Source organism: Erpetoichthys calabaricus, chromosome 11, assembly GCF_900747795.2.
Source record: "Erpetoichthys calabaricus chromosome 11, fErpCal1.3, whole genome shotgun sequence".
In the NCBI taxonomy this organism is placed as follows: Eukaryota; Metazoa; Chordata; class Cladistia; order Polypteriformes; family Polypteridae; genus Erpetoichthys; species Erpetoichthys calabaricus.
Genome location: NC_041404.2, coordinates 126595103 through 126616127, shown reverse-complemented (window position 1 = coordinate 126616127; position 21025 = coordinate 126595103). Strand labels below are relative to the sequence as shown.

Here is a 21025-nt window from a genome sequence, read left to right as displayed (position 1 = left end):
TAACTACAGGGTCTGGAGCCAATCCCAGCCAACACAGGGCGCAAGGCAGGAAACAAACCCCAGGCAGGACGCCAGCCCACCGCAGGACACACACACACACACACCAAGCACACACTAGGGACAATTTAGAATCGCCAATGCACCTAACCTGCATGTCTTTGGACTGTGGGAGGAAACCAGAGTACCCGGAGGAAACCCACACAAACACAGGGAGAACATGTAAACTCCACTGCGCCACCGTGCTGCCCGTTATTAAACACATTTTTGTAATGATAGTCTGACAGTCAACATTACTGCATTGAACTGTGCCAGCCAGCTAAGAACTATTCATTGTGTTAATAATGGTTGTTACCAAGACAGTCTTTGAGCCTTTTACTAGTTTTTGTAGGACTGTGTTTAAGGGGTGGGTTGTTGGTTTTATTTTAGATATTAATGTCATGATTTTGTGTTGTTGTTAATCTATAAGTCATTATAAATCATTTATTTATTTGCTTAATTGAGCCTTTGTAAAAAGCCACATTTCCCCCTGGGGACTAATAAAGTGCTATATGTCAGTCTGTTCATTTATCTGTCTGTCTTCTATCCTAAGGCAGTGTATGCAAGGTGAGGTAGGACTTTACACCACAATACTAACTTTTCAAGGTAACTTTGAAATCCAGGGTCTTCGTTTATCAATTGAGTAGTAAAATGCATTCACAAAATCTGTGCTACAAATGTTTGTAGGGATTTTGTTGGACAGTTCAGATTTCCAATTTGTCACATAGTACACAGGGTTAATTCTGTTTTGCCTATTAATATTATTTAGTTTTCAGAGCAGGCCAGAGACAAAAAGCTTTTTGTATATCTTTTAATAATGTCAGTCCATGCTGTTTGGAAGGCCTGTGATTTCATTGCTCTCCATCATTTGAAAGGATCTGCTTTATGTAAAGCCTTTTCAAAGACACAAAATGATATGTCAACCAATCTACTTTGTTCTCCAAGGTTAAGAATTTTCTACAGCATGCATGCATATTGATATGGTGGTGCATTCCAAGTATGTCACTGTTGTAGTTTTTATCTGCTATTGTATTAGTAATGACAGGAACAAGTCAAATGTTGTGGTAGGGAATTTAATTTAGAGGAGTATTAATTATATTTTGAATCTAAGTACCATAATTGATGATTATATTTAATGTATAATTATAAAAGAAACCCCTACTAAGTAGGTATATAAACCATTTTTAAGTGTCTATTTTTGTGTTCGCTTTTGTATGTGCATATTTATGAGAATACGGAAGGATTTTTCATTATTCTTACAAATGTCAGGATTATATATGAATTATGTATGTGGTTTGTAAGTTATTGGTTTATTTATATATTAATGCAGATGGAGAATTCAGTGTGAAGCAAGAACTGGTCATGATCCATGTGAGGATGCTATGGCAGCACTTGGATTGGCTCAGTATTTTATTAGAGAAGGACCCAAACAGGTATGTCAAAATTTTGAATTTTATTATCTCTAAATTGGAAATTAGTTACAACATAACATTACATTTTCAAACATGATTTACTCAAATCAGGAGTTTGGGTGTAGCATACCCAATCCCAGCAGCACTGGGCACAAGGCCATAAATAGTCATAGAGAGGATGTTAGTCCTTCACAAGACTCATTCACACACACCCATGCGCAATAATATGGGTCCAGTTTGGAAACACCAGTTAGTGTAACGTACATGTCTTTGGTGATGTAAAAGGAAACAATTTGAATACCACCTCAGATAAACTCCAAACTGGTAGTGACCAGCTATGAGATTTGAACACAGGAAAGTGTATTCTTGAAGCTAATACCTGCAAAGCTGAGGTGCCAGGAAATTGGTTATACAGGGTACATGATAATAAACAAATAACAATAACATCAGACTAAGATTAAGGATCTTATAAAGTGTTTTTTTTTATGACAAAGTCTGCATACACCTGCTGCTGCTGCACAAATGTTTTATTGACCCCCAACTGCTTTGTTTACTTCTTTAGTCACACATTGTCTTGATCATGCATGTTTTAAAAAATGTACAATGAGCATAGGACCGAGCACTATACAAAACAGATACACAGAATATTGATCGAATTTAACAGCTGACAATGAAGTCCCTTAGTTTACTTACTTTCTGCATAAAGCCTAAAGATGGTTGTGCAGAGTGCAACAATTAGACTCTCGTGTAAGAAAAAGCAATGGATTAATTGTGGTTAATCAATTCATTCATTATTGGATCCAAGTTTACTTTCTTTAATTTTCTGTACAGATGGGAGTTTTCAGCTGTTAAAGACTTGCAATGAGGTAGATGAGTTACCCTTATTTTAAGAAACAGAACAGTACAATTTATTTATAAACACAAGGATTATAGAATATTGCAACCGCATATATATTGACATAAAAGAAGAGGCACCGGACAGACAAACTTTACCACTGAGCTCTTAGTTCATTTACAGGTTTTCTCGAGTTCCCTGATTTTTACAGGTTCTTTTCTTTATTGTTTCTGTCCTGGAATTTTAGTGTGAGATTGCGGTCAGCTTGGCCTTGCTCTAATGCACAGCAGTTGCTGAGAGAAGACTGGAAACAAAAGGGCCTTGAGTTGCACACTAGTGGTTCAAATTATCTGAAAATTTGTTAAAGATGAAAGATTACCTGACATGGTTATTCATGAGCTCGTTATACAGTACCAGTTAAATATGAAAAAATGGGTCATTAACTTCCTGCTTACTAGCTAGTGTACTTATAGTTTTCCTTTATCCTGAGTACTAGGGCGTTGTACTGTGTTAGCCATTATGAATGTAGAGCAGCATTTCCCAAACTATGCGAATATTGAGTGGGCCCTGAAACATAAGACGATATTCCGACCGATCGGGCTAACAGCCGGACGTCTTTTGTTTTTGTGACATTCTTTGTCACGTTGTGTTGTGTTCGTTAACGTATGCCCTTATAATCTTTTTAAAAACAATTATTAACGTTTGAAAATAATAATGGAAAAGTGGTTGAAACGGATAGCAAAAACTACGTCGCCGCCGCCGGTTGATTGTGATGAAAAGACGGAAGATGTTCTTATAAATGACAAAAGTGGCACTGAGGCTGACTTCCAAGCTCCCTCAACGAGTTCGCATGAATCGAAACGACGGAAAGTTGTAAGAAAATATGACCCTGAATATCTAAAACTAGGATTCACTTGGAATCATGATACGATAGATCCGCGTCCTCAATGCGTGATTTGCTATGAAATATTAGCGAACGAAAGTATGCGCCCAAGTAAGTTGACGCGTCATATAGAAAGGAAAGCATTCCCATTTTACGAATAAGCCAGTAGATTTTTTTCAAAGAAAATTGTTGGATATGAAATCTTCAAAAAATATTGTTTCACATTTCATTAATATTAATGAAAATGCTGTATATGCCTCGTACCTCATTAGCTTAAGGATCGCCAGAGCAGGAAAGCCTCATACCATTGGCGAAGATTTAGTGTTACCATCGATTAAAGATGCTGTTGGAGCGATGTTTGGAGAAAAAGAAGTAAAGGAAATCGAGCGCATACCACTGTCCAATAATACTGTTGCACGACGAATCGACGAAATGGCTGAATGGGCAGAGGACGAATTAATCCGGAGGGTAGTTTGTAGTAAATATTATACGCTACAACTAGATGAGTCTACTGACGTGCAAGACCTATCTCAACTATTTGTCTTTGTGCGTTATATATGGCAAAACGACGCGCATGAAGAAATCTTGTTCTGCAAGCCAATTAGTCGTGGAACGGCCGATGAAATTTTCAATGCAATTGATTCCTATATAAAAGAGAAAGGTTTACAGTGGAAGAACTGTTTCGGTATATGCACTGACGGTGCGCGGGCTATGTGCGGGAAAAATAGCAGTGTCGTTACAAGAGTTCTTAAACAAAGCCCCTGTGCTTTGTGGACACACTGTAGCCTTCACAGAGAAGCACTGGTTTCAAAAGCATTACCTAATGATTTCAAAACAGTACTAAATACAGCTATGAAAATTGTAAATTATATTAAAACAAAACCCTTACAAGCACGTTTATTTCAAAAGCTGTGTGAAGAAATGGGTAGTCTTCATACATCTCTTCTTCTGCATACGGAGGTACGTTGGTTATCCAGGGGGAAAGTACTGACACGATTAGTGGAATTACGCAATGAAGTTACAATTTACTTGGAAGGAAAAACTGAATATATTGAATCTCTACTGGACAAAGAATTCATTCTCAAGCTCACATACTTGGCGGATATTTTTTCGAAATTAAACGAACTCAATTTGTATTTGCAAGGTTCAAACGAATCAGACATTTTTGCAGTTCACGATAGAATTTGAGCGTTTATGAAAAAGCTTATGTTGTGGAAAAGTTGTATTGAGGATGGCAAGTATGATTGTTTTGAAACTCTTGAAACTTTTATTATAGAAAACCAAGTGCAGCCAAAGACGAACGTACTGTCTGCAATTTCCACTCATTTATCATTGTTAAAAAATAACTTTGATGCCTATTTCGGGGAAGAGATGAAAAAGCTTGACTCGTTGAATTGGATTTGTAACCCATTTCAAGACCGCCTACCAAGTAGTATGTCAACAAAAGCAAGTGAAGAACTCATTGATTTATCAGAAGATATGTCACTGAAAAATAGTTTCAATCGCAAGCAGTTAACGAAATTCTGGCTCTCAGTTGCTGGGAACTATCCTTGCCTGTTTGATGAAGCTATAAAAGTCCTCCTCCCCTTCAGTACCTCATATCTATGTGAGGCCAAATTTTCGGCTATGATCAGCATTAAAACTAAATACCGAAATAAATTGGACGTATCAAACTCACTGCGATTAAAAGTAACTAAAATTGAAGTTGATGCTAAAGCTGTAATGACAAAAAATAGGAAACAAATACACCCTTCTCATTGAAATAACAGTCCTTGTAGGTATTTAAGTAATAAAAAATTGTAACTTAGTTGTTTTTTTTCTTATTTGAAAAGTCCTTCATTCATATTGGTGACGCTTAAATTTCCATAGTGACTGTTTGTGAGCTAAAGTACAATATATGTTGTCTGTGATGATAACAAATTAATGTCAAATGAAAAAAATACTTTAAACAAAATAAACAGCCCGAACAAATAAGACACCATTAAGTAGTTCCGCGACTCGCTACTATTGAATCTGAGCGTTACCAATATTTTATGCCCCCTTTTTAAGACGGCTAAGAGGTGGGTCCCGAATTTGGCAGTTTTTGTTAGGTGGGTCGGAGACCAGTCAACTTTGGGAACCACTGATGTAGAGAAAAGCCAAGCAAAATGACACCTTTTATTGGCTAACTAAAAAGATTACAATATACAAGCTTTCGAGGCAACTCAGGCCCCTTCTTCATCTTGCCTAAAGCTTCTTTATCCTGACAAAGATAAGGCAGTTTTACAATACCAATGCTGCGTGGGCTCCATGGTCTGGATTTAATTAGAGAGCTTTGCTTAACTTGAAGTACTCATTGTCTTTGTCACATGGTCTTTTGTCTGTGTCAACGCTGTGTCATTGCATTCCTTATCTCACTTTAAGTGTTGGGTTCTTTTCTGTGTTTTTTGCAATTTCTTAAGGCAATGTTACATTTAATGACTTTTGCTGGAGGCAGTCAGTGGTAGAAAAGAGGCAGTATGCCCAGCTTCACTTTTTCTTTAATTACATCACTTAGCACTCACAGTGAACCCTGATTTTGTGAAGGGTAGTGTTTTCAATTTTCCTATTCATTTAAAATTGCCATTGTCATTTACATCTTTTAGGACAATGTTCCTCAACCTTTTTGGTGTCATGACCCACTTTTTTCTGTGCAAGTATCTTCAACAGGGATTGGCCCCTTTGTTGAATCGACCGTGATCATCAGAGCAGGAGGGGGAGATTGAGTGTGATTCCAGAGCTACTCACTAACATAAATAATAGCAGCTCGTGACTGACCAGCGACAGCCCACAACTCAATGCTTTAGAAACACTGTTTTAGAGAGCAGTCGATGAGTTAATAGCACTTCATGCTGAACACACACACCTAGAGGAAAAAAGTAAAAATATTAATGAAGTATTGGGGGAAAAAAAAGCACATAAAGCACAAGCTTGCCCATAGCGCACATAATTTTAACCTACATTGAGATATGCTAAAAGGTACACTAACCAGCTACAACTTAAAAAAAACTCTTAACAGGTGAAGTCAATAACATTGATTATCTTTTTATGAAGGGGCGGCACGGTTGTGCAGTGGTAACGCTGCTGCCTCACAGTTAGGAGACCTGGGTTCGCTTCCCGGGTCCTCCCTGCATGGAGTTTGCTTGTTCTCCCCGTGTCTGCGTGGGTTTCCTCCGGCGCTCCGGTTTCCTCCCACAGTCCAAAGACATGCAGGTTAGGTGGATTGGCGATTCTAAAATTGGCCCTAGTGTGTGCTTGGTGTGTTTGTGTGTGTCCTGCGGTGGGTTGGCACCCTGCCCGGGATTGGTTCCTGCCTTGTGCCCTGTGTTGGCTGGGATTGGCTCCAGCAGACCCCCGTGACCCTGTGTTCGGATTCAGCGGGTTGGAAAATGGGTGGATCGATGGATCTTGTTACAATGGCACATGTTAAGGCTTAGGATATATTAGGCAACAATATATATAGTTAGAAGCAGAAAAAGTATTAGGATCTGAGCAACTTTGACAAGGGCCAAATTATGATGGTTAGACGACTGGGGTAGAGCATCTCCAACATGGCAGGTCTTATGGGTTTTCCCAAAATGCATTGGTTAGTACCTACCAAAAGTGGTCCAAGGAAGGACAACAAGTGAAATGATGACAGGGTCATGGGCACTCAAGACTCATTGATCCTCGTGGGAAGCAAAGGCTATCCACACTGGTCCAATCCCACAAAAGAGCTACTGTGCAAAAATTGCTGAAAAACATAATGCTAGCCATGAGAGAAAGGTATCAGAACACACAGTGCCTTTGCTGACCCCTGTCCAATGCTGAAAGCACCTACAATGAGCACAAGCATCAGAACTGGACCATGGAGTAATGGGGGAAGGTGGCCTGGTCTGATGAATCATATTTTATTTTAGCGTGGATGACCGGGTGAGTTTTCGTAGTTTACCTGAGGAAGAGTTGGCAGCAGGATGCACTGTGAGAAGAAGGCAAGCTAATGGAGACAGTCTGATGCACTGGGTAATGTTCTTCTGAGAGACCTTGGGTCCTGGCATTCATGTGGATGTTACTTTGACACGTACCACCTACCTACAGATTTTTGCACACCATGAACACCCCTTCATGACAATGATATTCCATTATGGCAGCTGTTTCTTTCAGCAGAAATCGTTCAGGAATTGTTTGACAAAGATTCGAGGTGTTCACTTGGCCTCCAAATTCCCCATATCTTAGTCCAATCGTGTATCTGTAAGATGTGCTGAACAAAACAAGGCAAATCAATGGAGGGCCCACCTTACAACTTAAAAGATCTGCTGCTAACATCTTGGTGTCAGATACCACAGGACACCATGAGAGGTCTTGTGAAGTTCGTGCCTTGACAGGTCAGAGTTGTTTTGGTAGCATAAGGGGAACACTACACAATATTAGGCAAATGGTTTTAATGTTGTGACCAATTGGTGAAAACTTATTTTTAACATAAATATTCAAATCTAAATTTTTAGCAAATTTGACAGCCCTAATTCTGATAGAATACATGTTGTTAATGGAAGGACAGTTGACTTTATGCATCTTTGTTAAGCCTGTTGTTTTCACAGAACAGGCCTTGTGTGCTACTGAAAGCCTAGCAAAATAGAGTAATGCTCATTTTGTCCTATGCAGATAATTGACTATACAGACTTCTGGTTCCGATTCATCTTCACAAGAGTAAAATTCTTAAAATCAACTCCCAAATTGGAAGCTGTTCCTGTTTTGTTAGCCAGGTTTTTCAAAGGGTGGGTCACCAAAGAATGACAATAACCAAGATACTGCATACAGACTTTGCCACATTCCTGAAATTCTATCCATTTCTAAGCATAATCAATGGTGGAGCTTTCCCATTTCTTTTGTTTTGGTCCCATTCACTAATTCCACCTTTCTTCTAGTATCTCATTGCTTTGATAATCTAGTTATTGCGATATTCTAGTGGCAACTGTGAACTTTCGTTATGATAGCAAGTTAAAAATATAGCTTTAGGACCAATCAGTATTTCCCTTGTAACACTCGTTTGCATATCTTATTAATCCTGGTAGTCATTGATCATTCTGCATTTTTTCCCTCAGGTTATCTAAGTTAAAAGCTAAATGAACTGAAAAATAAATAAGTATGGGTCAAGAAGAATAAAGTGGAAAAGGAGTTATATAAAAAAAAAAAAAGCGTACATGACACAGGCAATTTGACCTCTGCCAGGTCCAGTCCATCCTTACAAGATTAAAGCTTTTGAAATCAAAACTACTAAGAAAAGATGAACAGCAGTCATAGGTACATCAGTGCACTCAACAAAACAAAAATGTGTAAGTGATCGCCATTGACAATTTGATACACCCCTAACTAAGTGAACATAACTGGGATATGTGCAAGCAGAAATAATACAAATAGCTTTTAACTCTTGCACAGTCATGCCAGCTGAACTGTAGCACTGTAGCTCTTGCCTTGTGAAGTAATGGTCATATGAATATAAAGAGAATTACCATAAACAGAAACAGCCTTTATAAATTGTGTTATGTGTGAAATAATGGGTAAATGAATGGCAACTGCTGGTTTAGCAGAAAATAATTAAGCACTTTTATTAAAGAAGACAAAGCCTGTATGTAGTAAATGATGAACTGCACTAGACTGAAGTACCTCGAAACTTGTCCTGTAGTCGTATATTATTGTGTAAAAAGTCAGAAAATATGCACTAGGTGTGTAACCACTTACTAAGTACACAGCCCTTTAAAAACAGAAAATATAGCAATGAGCAGTAGCAATAGTTTTCCTGCAGTTTGTTGAGCATTAACATCAAGCTTCACAGAGCACTAATGCAACAACTAACAACTTTGATATATTGCTTTGGTTAATTTTACCATTGATAGAGTTAAATACTTTCAAAGTGTTAACTGCTTTTTAATATGCATCATATATTTCTTCCAATGTAACATTGGAAGCTCTTTCCTTTTAGAGACACAAGCAAGTTTATTTTGCTTTGTCTTCCACACCAAGTAAAGTTATGATGCATTTCCTTCATGATGGACCATTTGATTACCTAGACTTCAAAAAATGAAAATGCACCCTCATCTATATTTCCAATGTGAGCTTAAATCTGTGTTTCTTATCTTTCCACCCCTTCCTTCCTGTCTATGGCATGTTAAAGAAATTTCCTAAGAAGATTTCCTTTTTTGTTCTGTTTAATCAACACCAAAATTCATTCTTGGTCTACTTCCAGTTGTTTGGATACTTTAGATAAGTCTTTTCTTGTCATACACTTTACAACTGCTATATTGAATTAAACTTGATTATATATTTTGCGTAGCATGGTACACTGGATAGATGCCTGGTAACACTGAGCAGAAATGTTCTATAATTAAACTACTGTAATAGATTATGTGCCAGTATATATAATTAGTAAAGAAAAGATAATTTATTTGAAATGCTGTAAAATTCCAAAGGTGGACACTGTTTCCATTTAGATTAGTTTTATGTAAATTTGAATTGTATCTTTCTGCTTTACGTACAGAGAACGGCAGCTGTACAAATAAACCACACCATGTTAATTTTACTTCAGTTATGCAAAACACGTTTTATCTTATGCAGCATCAAGATGATGCTTTACATATTAAAGAAGAAACCCCTTACTCTCTCTGTGGTGGATGGGCACCCTCTCTGTGTTATTCCTGCCTTGCTCCCCATGATTGCAGGGATAGGCTACAGCTCCCCAAGACCCTGACCTGGATAAGTGGGATTAGAAAATGGAGGGATACCTAACAAAAACTGCAAGACCTTCATCATTTTATACATATTACTTGTTTGTCTGATTGAGGGTAGGGAAATAATGTTTTCATTAATAATCTTGTATGAACAGTAAATACTTGCTGTGCATTATAAAAATACTTTCTTAATTAGTTACACAGTGTAAAGCTTTTGGCACATGATTTTATATACAGATTTCTTTCTGTCTCTAAAAAAATCACTTTTTAGTCTATTCTGTAATAGCAAACTGGATTTTGCTTACATTTTTTTCTTTAAAATTCTGAACACACATGCTTTGCTTTCATTAATCCGTTTTGAATAAACAGATTTTACATTAAGCATTTGTTGTGCTTAGTCCTAAAACAAATTAAAGAAGTTTAAATGATAAAAAATGTGTAAATATATCAAACACATAAAAAGCACACTTTTTGTATGTGACAATTAAAACAATTTAATTTATTTAAATGAACAAAATACTAAAGGCAAATAGAAACGGAAAATAATGAGCATTTTTAGGTTCATTTCTGGTGGGGAAAACAGTTGTGTGAAAATAATACTGCTTGCAAAATCAGAAAATAATTAATTAACATTAATTTTAATCCTCTGCCTTTATACCAGAGAGCATGTATAGGTGCAACCTGTATATAGTCCCTGGTTAATTGTCTTATTTTGTGTCACCTTTTTCTGTAATAACCTCCTCATCAGTTCATATTGCTGGCACTCAGTTTCATTTTCAAAAGTTACTGCTGCAGTACCTCACTGATCAATGTCTACAAGTTGGATTTGTTTAAGGTAAAACGGCAGGTTGACTGATTTAAACAACTAATGACTATAGGAGGTGCGATTTCAACATTTCATTTTTGATTTTCTTTGTTTTAAATCAGAATTTGTTATAAAATTACTTTTGCTGTTGGATGATGTTAATACCTACAGATTTACAGATTACTGTTCATCTGCACTAAATCTACATTTACATTAACTTCCACTGAGCCACTTTTGGTGTGGCAGTGTGTTTCATCGACATGAGATTTATGCCAGCTTTACAAGCATAACAAAAGCAATTGGAAATCATACGATATTTTAATTTCATTCCACTTGAATATGTTAATATTCTTCTTTATAAAACCTGCATGATACAAAATGAAATATGGATTAATCAATCTACTCAAATGTAGCTCTATCTTTAACCACTTTTCAAATCATGAGATATTCAACAAAACCCTTCATTGTGTGTTTGATTTTCATAAAGTGGTTATATAATGTGACTTGGATCTTTTTATCAGCAGCTCACTAAAAAAAGTCTGGTTTTTTTCCATAATATTTGAAGGCATAAATTTACAAAAGTTCACCATTTGAGGTATTGTTTTTTTTATTGTATTCTTATGTGGTTTGTAATTTCATTTGTTATAGTGTGTAACATGAACCATTGGGCCCTTGAACAAGGTCCTTACCCTGAAACTTGCTCCGGGGTGATGTACAATGGCTGACCTTGCACTCTGACCTCCAAAGGTCATGCAAAAAGACAATTTCTTCTCAGAAAATACCAAATGCCAAAAAAATAAAGGTGCAGTATGATTTCAATAAAGAAATTCTCTGCTGGTTCAACAGTCATTTTCTGGGTTTCTCCAAGTAGGATGTTTGCCAGCCACTGTTTGGGAGTTTTGGAGTAGAACATTTTTATGACCAGTTGCACTTCTAGATGCCCAGCTCTTTTTGCCATCCTTTACACACTGACACAAGGGACTGTGACTTTATTCTAACCCTATGTGATAGGGAAAGAAATAATTTCTCACTAAAAAAATGTGATTTTTGTGCAATACATGCATTCTGTTTTTTCATCAAAATTTAAACATTTGATCAGTGACTTTAAATGATGCCAGTATGTGCATGAGCACATGTGTCTGGCCAGGGCTACTTTTTCTTTTGTGATCAATGTTAGCAGAATACACTTAAGGTATCCACAAGCATGTGCTACTTAACGCAGGGTTAGAAAATAGAATCACACACATCTGATCAATAGCCAGAATGATTGAATCTTTTTCTGTTCACTATTTTTTTTTCTGATTTTTTCTGACAAAACTCCTACAGCTTCTATAGAACAGTTTTAAATGCAGGATGAATGTAATGTGTATTATTTAAGCATCTATACACCTGAAAAATATAAGTATGTAATATTGCCTGAACATTTGAGCAAGAGCAGTAATTTTCGTCATCACTATAGGTGGCAGAACTAATGCTAGATGACTTGCTAAGAAAATATCAGAACTCTGAACACGACCCATCCTTTGTGTACACAGAGCCAGTTCAGCCAGAGGTTTTCAGTAGACATCAAAAAACACTTGGCAATGGGCTTGAAAGTAACAGGTATGAATTTATACAAAATACTGTAGCTACTATGTAGAAATATCTATTTATTAATATTGTCAAGTTACAATTTTGTTTTGTTTTGGCTTAGCCTCCTAGATTCTCTCCACAAAGTGAATTTGCCAGGAATTTATATTGTTAAAAAAGATCATGGTAATAACCTACCTTGCCAGGAGGGGAAATTGCTCAGAATTGAGTGCACATCTGAAAAGGAGGTAAGATATATAAATAAATACGTAAAAACACCAAAACATTATACCCATTGGTGAACACACTGATGCTCTTGCCATGATAAAAAAAAGTTAATAATTTATTGGTCTGCTCAACTATCCTAATGCAAGGTGTTTCCTGTCTTACCAGCGTCCCATGTTCACTAAGGGACAGAAGTCTTAGGGGAGAAACAGACATGATTTCTCCTTAGAACCCTGAATGGTTCCTTGCAGCTTAAACAATAATGTAAAGTGGCTTTGGTATTGTTCCAGTATAATGCATTCTAGGTGAAAGTGAAAAAAAATAAAAAACACAAAAAGTAAAAATCAAAACATCCTTTGTGGATGACATAGCCACAGACTTGCTCTCTGTATGTATAAAATATATAAATTTGCATGCATACAAACATATACAATAAGCTTAAGCTTGAAGGAATACATGAAGACTCCTAATTGGTCCTAAGAGTGGGTGCTTGACTGAGCCTTGCAATGCCCAGGGCTGTTTCTTGCATTGCACACATTGCTGCCTGGGTTGGCTTCAGACCCCTGTTACCCTGAATTGGATTAAGTAGGTTTAATGATGTTATGATACTAAACATTACAACATTATTTGAGCATGCAACTGCTATGCATCCCGTACATCTGTGTCTGGCATATGGTCTAAATAAAGTGCTCCTTTTAAAAAAATGCAAAGAGAAAAGACAGCGGTTTTATACATGTGATGTGGCTGGAAAATATCCTAATGCCAAACCACCTCCCTCTGCCTTAAAAAAAGGTAAACCCACCCTTTGGCTTAGTCAGGAACTGCTGACAATAGGTTCATTGAAATACCTGTGCTTGTGTAGTTGGGACTTTCACTCGGTAAAGCTATAAATCAATAAGTAAATTGGCAAACTCTGCCTCTATCTTTTTTTCCTAATATTTCATCTACTCATTTTCTAACCTGTTTTTTCCAGTTATGAGGTGTAACAAGACCCAACCTATGCCAGCAGCAATGGGTGCAAGGCAGGAAACACCCTTTGGACAAAACGTCACACTCGTAGAGCATAAGGACATAGTTAGTTTATTTCTCTGATGTTTTGAATAGAAAATTTGTATTTTGGTAGAAATGTTACATCTGAATTAACTGAGAATTAATTGGCGTAGAAAATGGCTGTATATTACTCCACCATTTGTGTAGTTTCTTATTTTATACAAAATAACACAGCAGTAAAAATGCTTTCATTAACAGGTTTTGCAAGAAGCCATGAAAGAAATCCCATCAAGATTTTTTAGCATTGTGAATTTTTCCTCTTATGAGCAGTCTCACCAAATGGTAAGTAGAATAAACATTTGCTAATTATTTTTTAAATATTGCTTTTTTCTTTAATAAAGTAAAGATTCCTTGCTTTGGATGGAAGGATGGTTTAGTCACTTAACAATGACTTCTGTTTCGCTATTATATTGCAGGCAGCACAGTTGTTCAGTTCTCACTTTTCTGTTCAGCGTATTATTTTGTAATATACTGTATAGTTCTTCATTTTTAATTTTGTACTTGGCTAAAGTCCTGTTGGGGGAGAGCATTTTAATATAGAAGATTGCAACTCCACAAACTTTAGTCCCTCAGTTTGATTTGGTATACAGTGCAAACAGAACTGCAGTTGAATAAGTTGCTTCTCCCAGCTTTGAACACTCTTGTGCTAAAACAGGATGAATTGTAGTATAAATGTGGAGTCTGGCACACTGACAAATGAGATGGGGAAGCCTAAAATGTTATTGAACAACAGTGTGGCCAAGTTACCTAAGAGGAATCAGGCAATGATATATATCTGTTTTAATGGTACCTCTTCTTTAACTTGCAGATGGTGGAAAAAGTAGCACAGATGTGCACAGTTTATGCAGGACCTTTTGATAAGGATTTTGAAATGAAACGTGTGAAGAAGCTCTTTCTGTCCTGTGGTCCAATAACCTCCATTAATTTAATTAATGGGACTCTTACGGTATGGTAATATTTTTATTTGTGTCAACTTTACATTTTATTTTACAAAAAAGGTGTGTAATAAAAATATATTAAGTAATCTGTACATTTTGGCTAAATGTCATAGAAAGACTGGTATTATATGCAAAGATGATGTGGATACTGGAAAAATAAATTTTAGAATATAGCTTAAAAACTTTTATTTTATTTTAGGTCATTGAAATTCATACAACTGCTATAAATATTGATTTTCATGTTTTAAATCTTCACCTTTAAAACAGAGCAGATCCATTCTTAAATTTGTGACCAGTGTTATCATTTACATCTCTCATGATTTTCTGTCGCTGTAATTTTTGAATAAATGTAGTGTGAGAGCTGTAACTGCAGTCTGAATAGAGTAAATAAAGTAACAAAAACTAGGAAAATAACGCTTTAAACTGTATTTTGTTTTCTAAATTCAAAACATACTACCCTGTGTTATAAATATGAAAACTTTTAAGACTGCATTGTGGAAGTGATTTGGTTGGCTTTTCACTTCATAGGCAGTATATAAAATTAATGGATTCCATTTCTGAAAAGTGGTATTGTTAAACCATGTGAGAATAAATTACACAAAAAACAATATTAATAAACATTTGCAGAATTTGCTGTATAACACTTGCGTACTTGCATCAGTTTACCAGCAAAACATGACTGCAGCCGACTGTGAGGAAATGATTTTTTAACAAGTAGTCAAACAAATTAAACATGCAGGGGAATAACATTCTTCTGTATTAATTGTCGCATATTTTAATTAGGAGTAATTAGGACAAATAACTGTTCTTTAAGAGTAGTACTATAAAAAATAAAGATCAGGTGATGGTAATCCATGTCCTGCCCCCTCGGCTGTAAAGAAGTCAACTGACAACTTGCTAATAAAGTGTTGTATCTGTGAAAGAACTGTGATTACTTATAAAGACCCACAGAGAAAAGCATCCTTTTAATTTCGTGATTTTATTTCGATTTTAGCTAGCAGACATCTTTTTAACTGAATATTCGTTGTCTTAGATTTTTCTAATTCTAAAAAATTCTTACATTAATGTAATATAACCATTTAAGAATGCCATTATCTTTTAACAGGATCAGTACAGTAGAGGTTACAAATTAAGCCTATGTTTATTAGTAGTAATGCTTGCATTACTAAAATGCTCTGATGTTTTGACATATGTATGTTTCGGTGATGTATATACGCTTCAACAGACATTCAGTACCTGTTGGGGTCCTCCAGGCCTGTTATTTGGACTCTGTTTACACAAGAATTCCAGAATGTATTCCTGTGATCCCAAATGTATTGTATATTCTATGCCAATAATAGAAATTCAGAAACACAGAGTTAACATTTTGGATTCTGATCAAACTGGAAATTCCTCCCAGTTACACCCACCAGCTACTGCATATCCATCATTTCCCATGTGAGCATTGGTGTCTCCCAGGAGGACTATAGAATCTGTAGAGAATACATTTAGTGATCTTTAGATCTATGCCACCAGGAACCTGGTGTTCCTGCTACAGATACCAATGAGAACTTGGTCTAAGTGGAAACGTTGGAGAATAAAATAAAAAGAAAAGAAAGAAAAAAGAATTTTGATACCTTCATGATTGTATTCTGAAGATTGCCCACCATAATCTCTTTTGCTGCTGTTTTCCTGATTTTTTTTTTTCTCGCAGTATTGATGATATTTGGGTGAACTGGCCATTTGTGATTGATCGCTCCTTTTGCAAGGTCTTTACCTCCATATTTGATTTTACAATGACTAGTCTATCTTCAGTCTGTTTAATTGATTCTTTTCTCATGTCATCTTCAAAGCTATATGCATTTTCTTAATAGATTATTTTTATGCCTTATTTTGATTTAATATTTCTGCCTAAAGAGGCACATCTAAAAGCAAAGCAATCAAGTTTGTGGTTGCACCTTAGCCTCTACAGACTTAATGCAACTTAGAACACGTATTGATCTCTGTGCTTGAGTGCATCCTCAGACTGGTGTGGAGGGGTGCAACACTAAAGCATTTATATTCTGTTTCATTTAAACATGTTTGTAAATAAATATTCAGAAATAAAAGTTTTCATTCTGTAGTTTTAAATCTCACCCATCTTCTAATCTGAAATAATAAGTTAGGGTACATGCAACTACATTTCGTATCCTGTTTCCCTGTTCAAATGAACCAATGTCACCAGTATAATGACAGCAATACTGGAATGACATAAAAAGGCTTCAGAAATATATTTTGAGTGGATCCAAGCTTACAGGTAGAAATAAGTGTCCACTATACTGTTATATTGTATAATCAACTTATACTGATGCATATGACAAAAAAAATCTGTCTTCAGTCTATTTGAGATTTACATTTGTATTTCTATTAAAACAACTTTACTGCAGAACTATTGTTATTAATATCATAAAGTTATTATTATTATAACAAAGTTGCACTTGTTTATAGTGGAAGTTTATCTCTCACAAATTCAGTTTGTTGCTCTGTGGCTACCAGTGGCGTTTTTGGCATGAAAGTATGGTGTAGCCATACTATAATTTTTGTATACGTGTGCAGATGTCTTTAACATAAACATTAGCTTACCTAACCAATAATGTCAGCACTTGTTTTAGTAATGACACAAAAGAAATTAATCAAACATTGGGATGGTGGTGCCTGGTCTGTCTCATTTGGCTTCAGATTGTTGTGGTACCCTCTGACATTTGCCAAAATACAGCAATACAGATTTAAACTCTCAAGTAAAGTGAGAGCCTTACAACCACCTGCTGCTCAGGAAACTCCATTGGCTATCAACAGCCTAACGTGAAATGGCCACACCACAAGTTTGGGATCAAACGGCTTTCACATGAAAAAGAACAAACCACAGGTAGCAGCGCTAACTACCATTCAGCCAGGTGTTTTCTGGTCCAGGTGAGGACAGCAAAGAGCTGAAGAAGTGATTTTCTAGATACATGCCTGTTCTTTCTGCAGAAGCTTTCTTTTCTTCTTTGAAACAGAAGCATCATACTGCTGGGTTCTTTTCTGTGAAGTGCATGCAGTACATGTAGGCTTCTTTGGTTGCTTTTTCAAATTTATTGGGGTCATCCTTAGCAGTGGGTGAAAATCAAGATGCAGTCCAATGCCTTATAAAACAATACATTTTCTTTTATTTAATTTTAGTGTGGTGGCTACTTTTAAGGGAATGTAATGGTAATCGAAAACAACAGGTGGGCTTCATTTTAGTATGGGCAATGATCTTCAAGCCTCATCACTAACCTGGAAAGTTCACCCAACAGTCTAAAGAGCACTCAACCAGAAACTGCCTGGCAGTTCCTGGAACAAAAACAACTTCATGTTTTGGGCCTGCACCAAATTAACATCATTCTGAACCAAAATCTTTAAATGCCTTTCAGACAGCCTTGGTGTTAAAATTCCTCCTAACCCATTAACAGCTGTGTTTTGGGTACTCCCAGATGGGCTTAAAGCGGAGAAAGACAAACAAATTCTAATTGCCTTTACTACACTATTGGCAAATTAGAAACTTGCTAAACAAAATCTGCCCAATTTTCCTCACCTCCCACGTACTTCTGTTCAAGAAATATTGATCAGTCTTGAGGACTCAGGCAGCATTTCTATAATATATAAAACCAGTTTAAAGTCCCTTCCTTTCAAAGATCCCAGAGTACAGTGGAAAAGGATCTCTTACTCAGTAGTTCTAAAAAGGAGTGGAAGGCAGCCATGCACAGAATCCACTCGAGCTCCATATGCACAAAGCATTCAATTATTCAACTTCAAAACTTTTATCTCGTTTAAAATTGTTCAAAACGTTTCCAGGATAAGATCCAACATGCGAACGTTGCAGTCGAGCTCCAGCCTCACATGTTTTGGGCCTGCACCAAATTAACATCATTCTGGACAAAAATCTTTAATGCCCTCCAGACAACCTTGGTGTCACAATCCCTCCTAATCCATTAATAGCGGTGCTTGGTGGGCTTCCAGATGGGCTTAAAGTGGAGAAGGACAAACAAACTGTAATTGCTTTTACTTCATTATTGGTATGTAGACTTATCTTGCTCAACTGGAAGAATCCTAACTCTCCTCCTTTAAGTGAGTGGGTAACTGATGTTATATACTATTTGAAACTGGAAAAATCAAATCTGCACTTAGAGGATCTGTGCAAAACTTTTTCAAAACCTGGCAGGATCTAATCAATAACATTTTAGTATAAGATTTTAAAGCACTGAGGATGCAGATTCTCTCCCTTTTTCTCCATTTATCTTTACTCACTTATTAATCCATCTAGTTGTCAGTCAGTCAGTCAGTCAGTCATTCTCCAACCCACTATATCCTAACACAGGGTCACGGGGGTCTGCTGAAGCCAGTCCCAGCCAACACAGGGCGCAAAGCAGGAACTTAATTCATCTATTTACTTATTTTTACTAGCTTTAACTTTTGCTCTGCAGGCCTAGCTCTCTTTCTCAGGGGTGGGGGTTGAGTTGTTTTCAATCCTATTTTTGTAAAAATTGATTTATTTGTACAGAATGTTGTGTGATTTTAATAAAATCAATAAAAAAACTCTGACTTAAAGAAGCAATATTTTTCTAAATAAGTAATTATACTGTGCATATGATAGAACATTTGAAAAGAAATTGCTTAAGAAAGCAAAGTTGATGGTTGTTAGAAACATTTAAATAATAAGTTTAAATTACTGGGGGAAAGTTATTACTTATTTTGCACATCATCTGGCCCTTAATGGTAGCTATGCCATTGGTAAGTGGGTAGCATAGCATGGGTGTTAGTTTCTGCCTGAGAGGTAAAGATGTTGTTATGCTTCAAAGCAAAAAGTAATATATTTTTATAGGATAGACTTGCTAGATAATGAATGTTAAATGACAATTTTATTGTATGCTTCTTTATTCTTCAGCCTTTTGTGTGTGTTGAGTATGAAGTGCTAGAAGGAGCACATCTAGCGATGGAGTTTCTGAATGGCTATGAATTGAATGGCAGCACTATAAAGGTATCGACCCCCTTGGTGTATTGATTTTTCAGTTTCCCAAAAATGTGGAAATAAGAAAATGCATGCTTCAAAATATACTGGCTCATTTTCAATGAGATGTCTACTCTTAATATGAACTGTATTATAGCAATTCCTGGTTCACATATCATGTTAGTTATTCTCTGTTTGACACATATAATGTTGCATTGTGTTACACCAAGGATAATGAAACATTTGACTAACTTTTTTTCTTCCTAATTCAGGACTGTATATTGCTTAATAGTTGAACTGGTAACAAAGTTAAAAGCATGTTATAAAATCAATTAAAGAAAGGCCCCAAGCCTAAAAATTTAAAGCTTAGGTTTAAGTGTCTTTATTGCCATCCCATCCAACTACATAGTACAGCATGAGATGAAATTATGTGTCTTTGGGACCACATTGCAAATATACAACAAGTAACGCAACAAGACAACGTGTACCTTTAGGTGCAAATAATTAAGACAGTGTGCAGTAAACTGACATGACAGCGGTATTACAAAGTACAACAGATCAGCACGTTTCATTTGAAACATAATGTTATTCTTAATACATATTTATATTTCTGGTCCATTGTGGTGAAACATTTACCATGGAGAGTGGTGCTACTGTCGTAATCTTTGTTTATTTATCTGGTTTGTACAATGCTATATTCTGTATATTCTGCCGTTCTTTCTTATATTCTGTGAATGCCTTGAGCATGGGAAAGGCGCTATATATGTATATTAATAAAATGTATTATTATTACATCATTAATGGTACTAATATATTTTTCCAGAAACATTTTACAAATGAAAGTGTTTGCCAGACATTTTTAAGAAAAAAAATAAACAATAAAATCACCAAGCAGAAGACTCTCTACTTGGTCATATCTATTTTGTCTTCAGTTTCCAACATGTAACAGATGTCTAAACCATATTTATATCTATTCACTGTTCATTCTTGATGGTTTTGTTACATGTAAATCTGGATCCTGGAGCTTCAATAGTGTTCACATTATGAAAACCATTTTGGGAGCCAATGAGGTAGATTTTTTAGTCTTAATAAATCATGCCAGAGCAGGCGTTAATGTCACAACTATACAGTAGTTGTCATATATGATACGATATATGTGACACACAGTAATCTCTTGTTGTATTTTAAATTTACTGTGCACTTATTATAAATGGCATGGTTACAGAATATGATGTACAGCAGATTTATAATCCAGGCAAATCCAATATGATTTTACTTGGCTTCTGAGATTACAATCTAATACCTGTTGGTATGCAAAGATCTCAGTGACTTCAACCCCTGGCATGGACATACATAACTGGTTAATGAATTAAGCATTTTACAAAAACAAACTACTTAACATGTCCATATGTGCTTTAGTCTTCACCACAAAAAAATCTGAGCTAGTTTTGTTGCTTCTGAAATTCTGCCAATCGTTAGAGAGCAAGCACTGCCAGAGATTTATCAAATTGACATATAAACAAAATGACTATACATTTTCAGTGATAGTGGCTGTCAATTTTTAGT

The 21025-nt window shown here is 36.1% G+C and overlaps 1 protein-coding gene across 1 annotated transcript in view; it reads left to right on the top strand.

Moving 5' to 3' along the window:
• LOC114660893 (RNA exonuclease 5-like) overlaps nt 1–21025 on the top strand; it is a 56365-nt gene that overhangs the window by 29914 nt on the left and 5426 nt on the right. Inside the window, exons 10-15 of the mRNA XM_028813875.2 lie at nt 1367–1469; nt 12153–12295; nt 12387–12510; nt 13736–13819; nt 14346–14483; nt 19397–19489. Coding sequence (XP_028669708.2) covers nt 1367–1469; nt 12153–12295; nt 12387–12510; nt 13736–13819; nt 14346–14483; nt 19397–19489 — 685 coding nt within the window. The remainder of the gene's footprint in view (nt 1–1366; nt 1470–12152; nt 12296–12386; nt 12511–13735; nt 13820–14345; nt 14484–19396; nt 19490–21025) is intronic.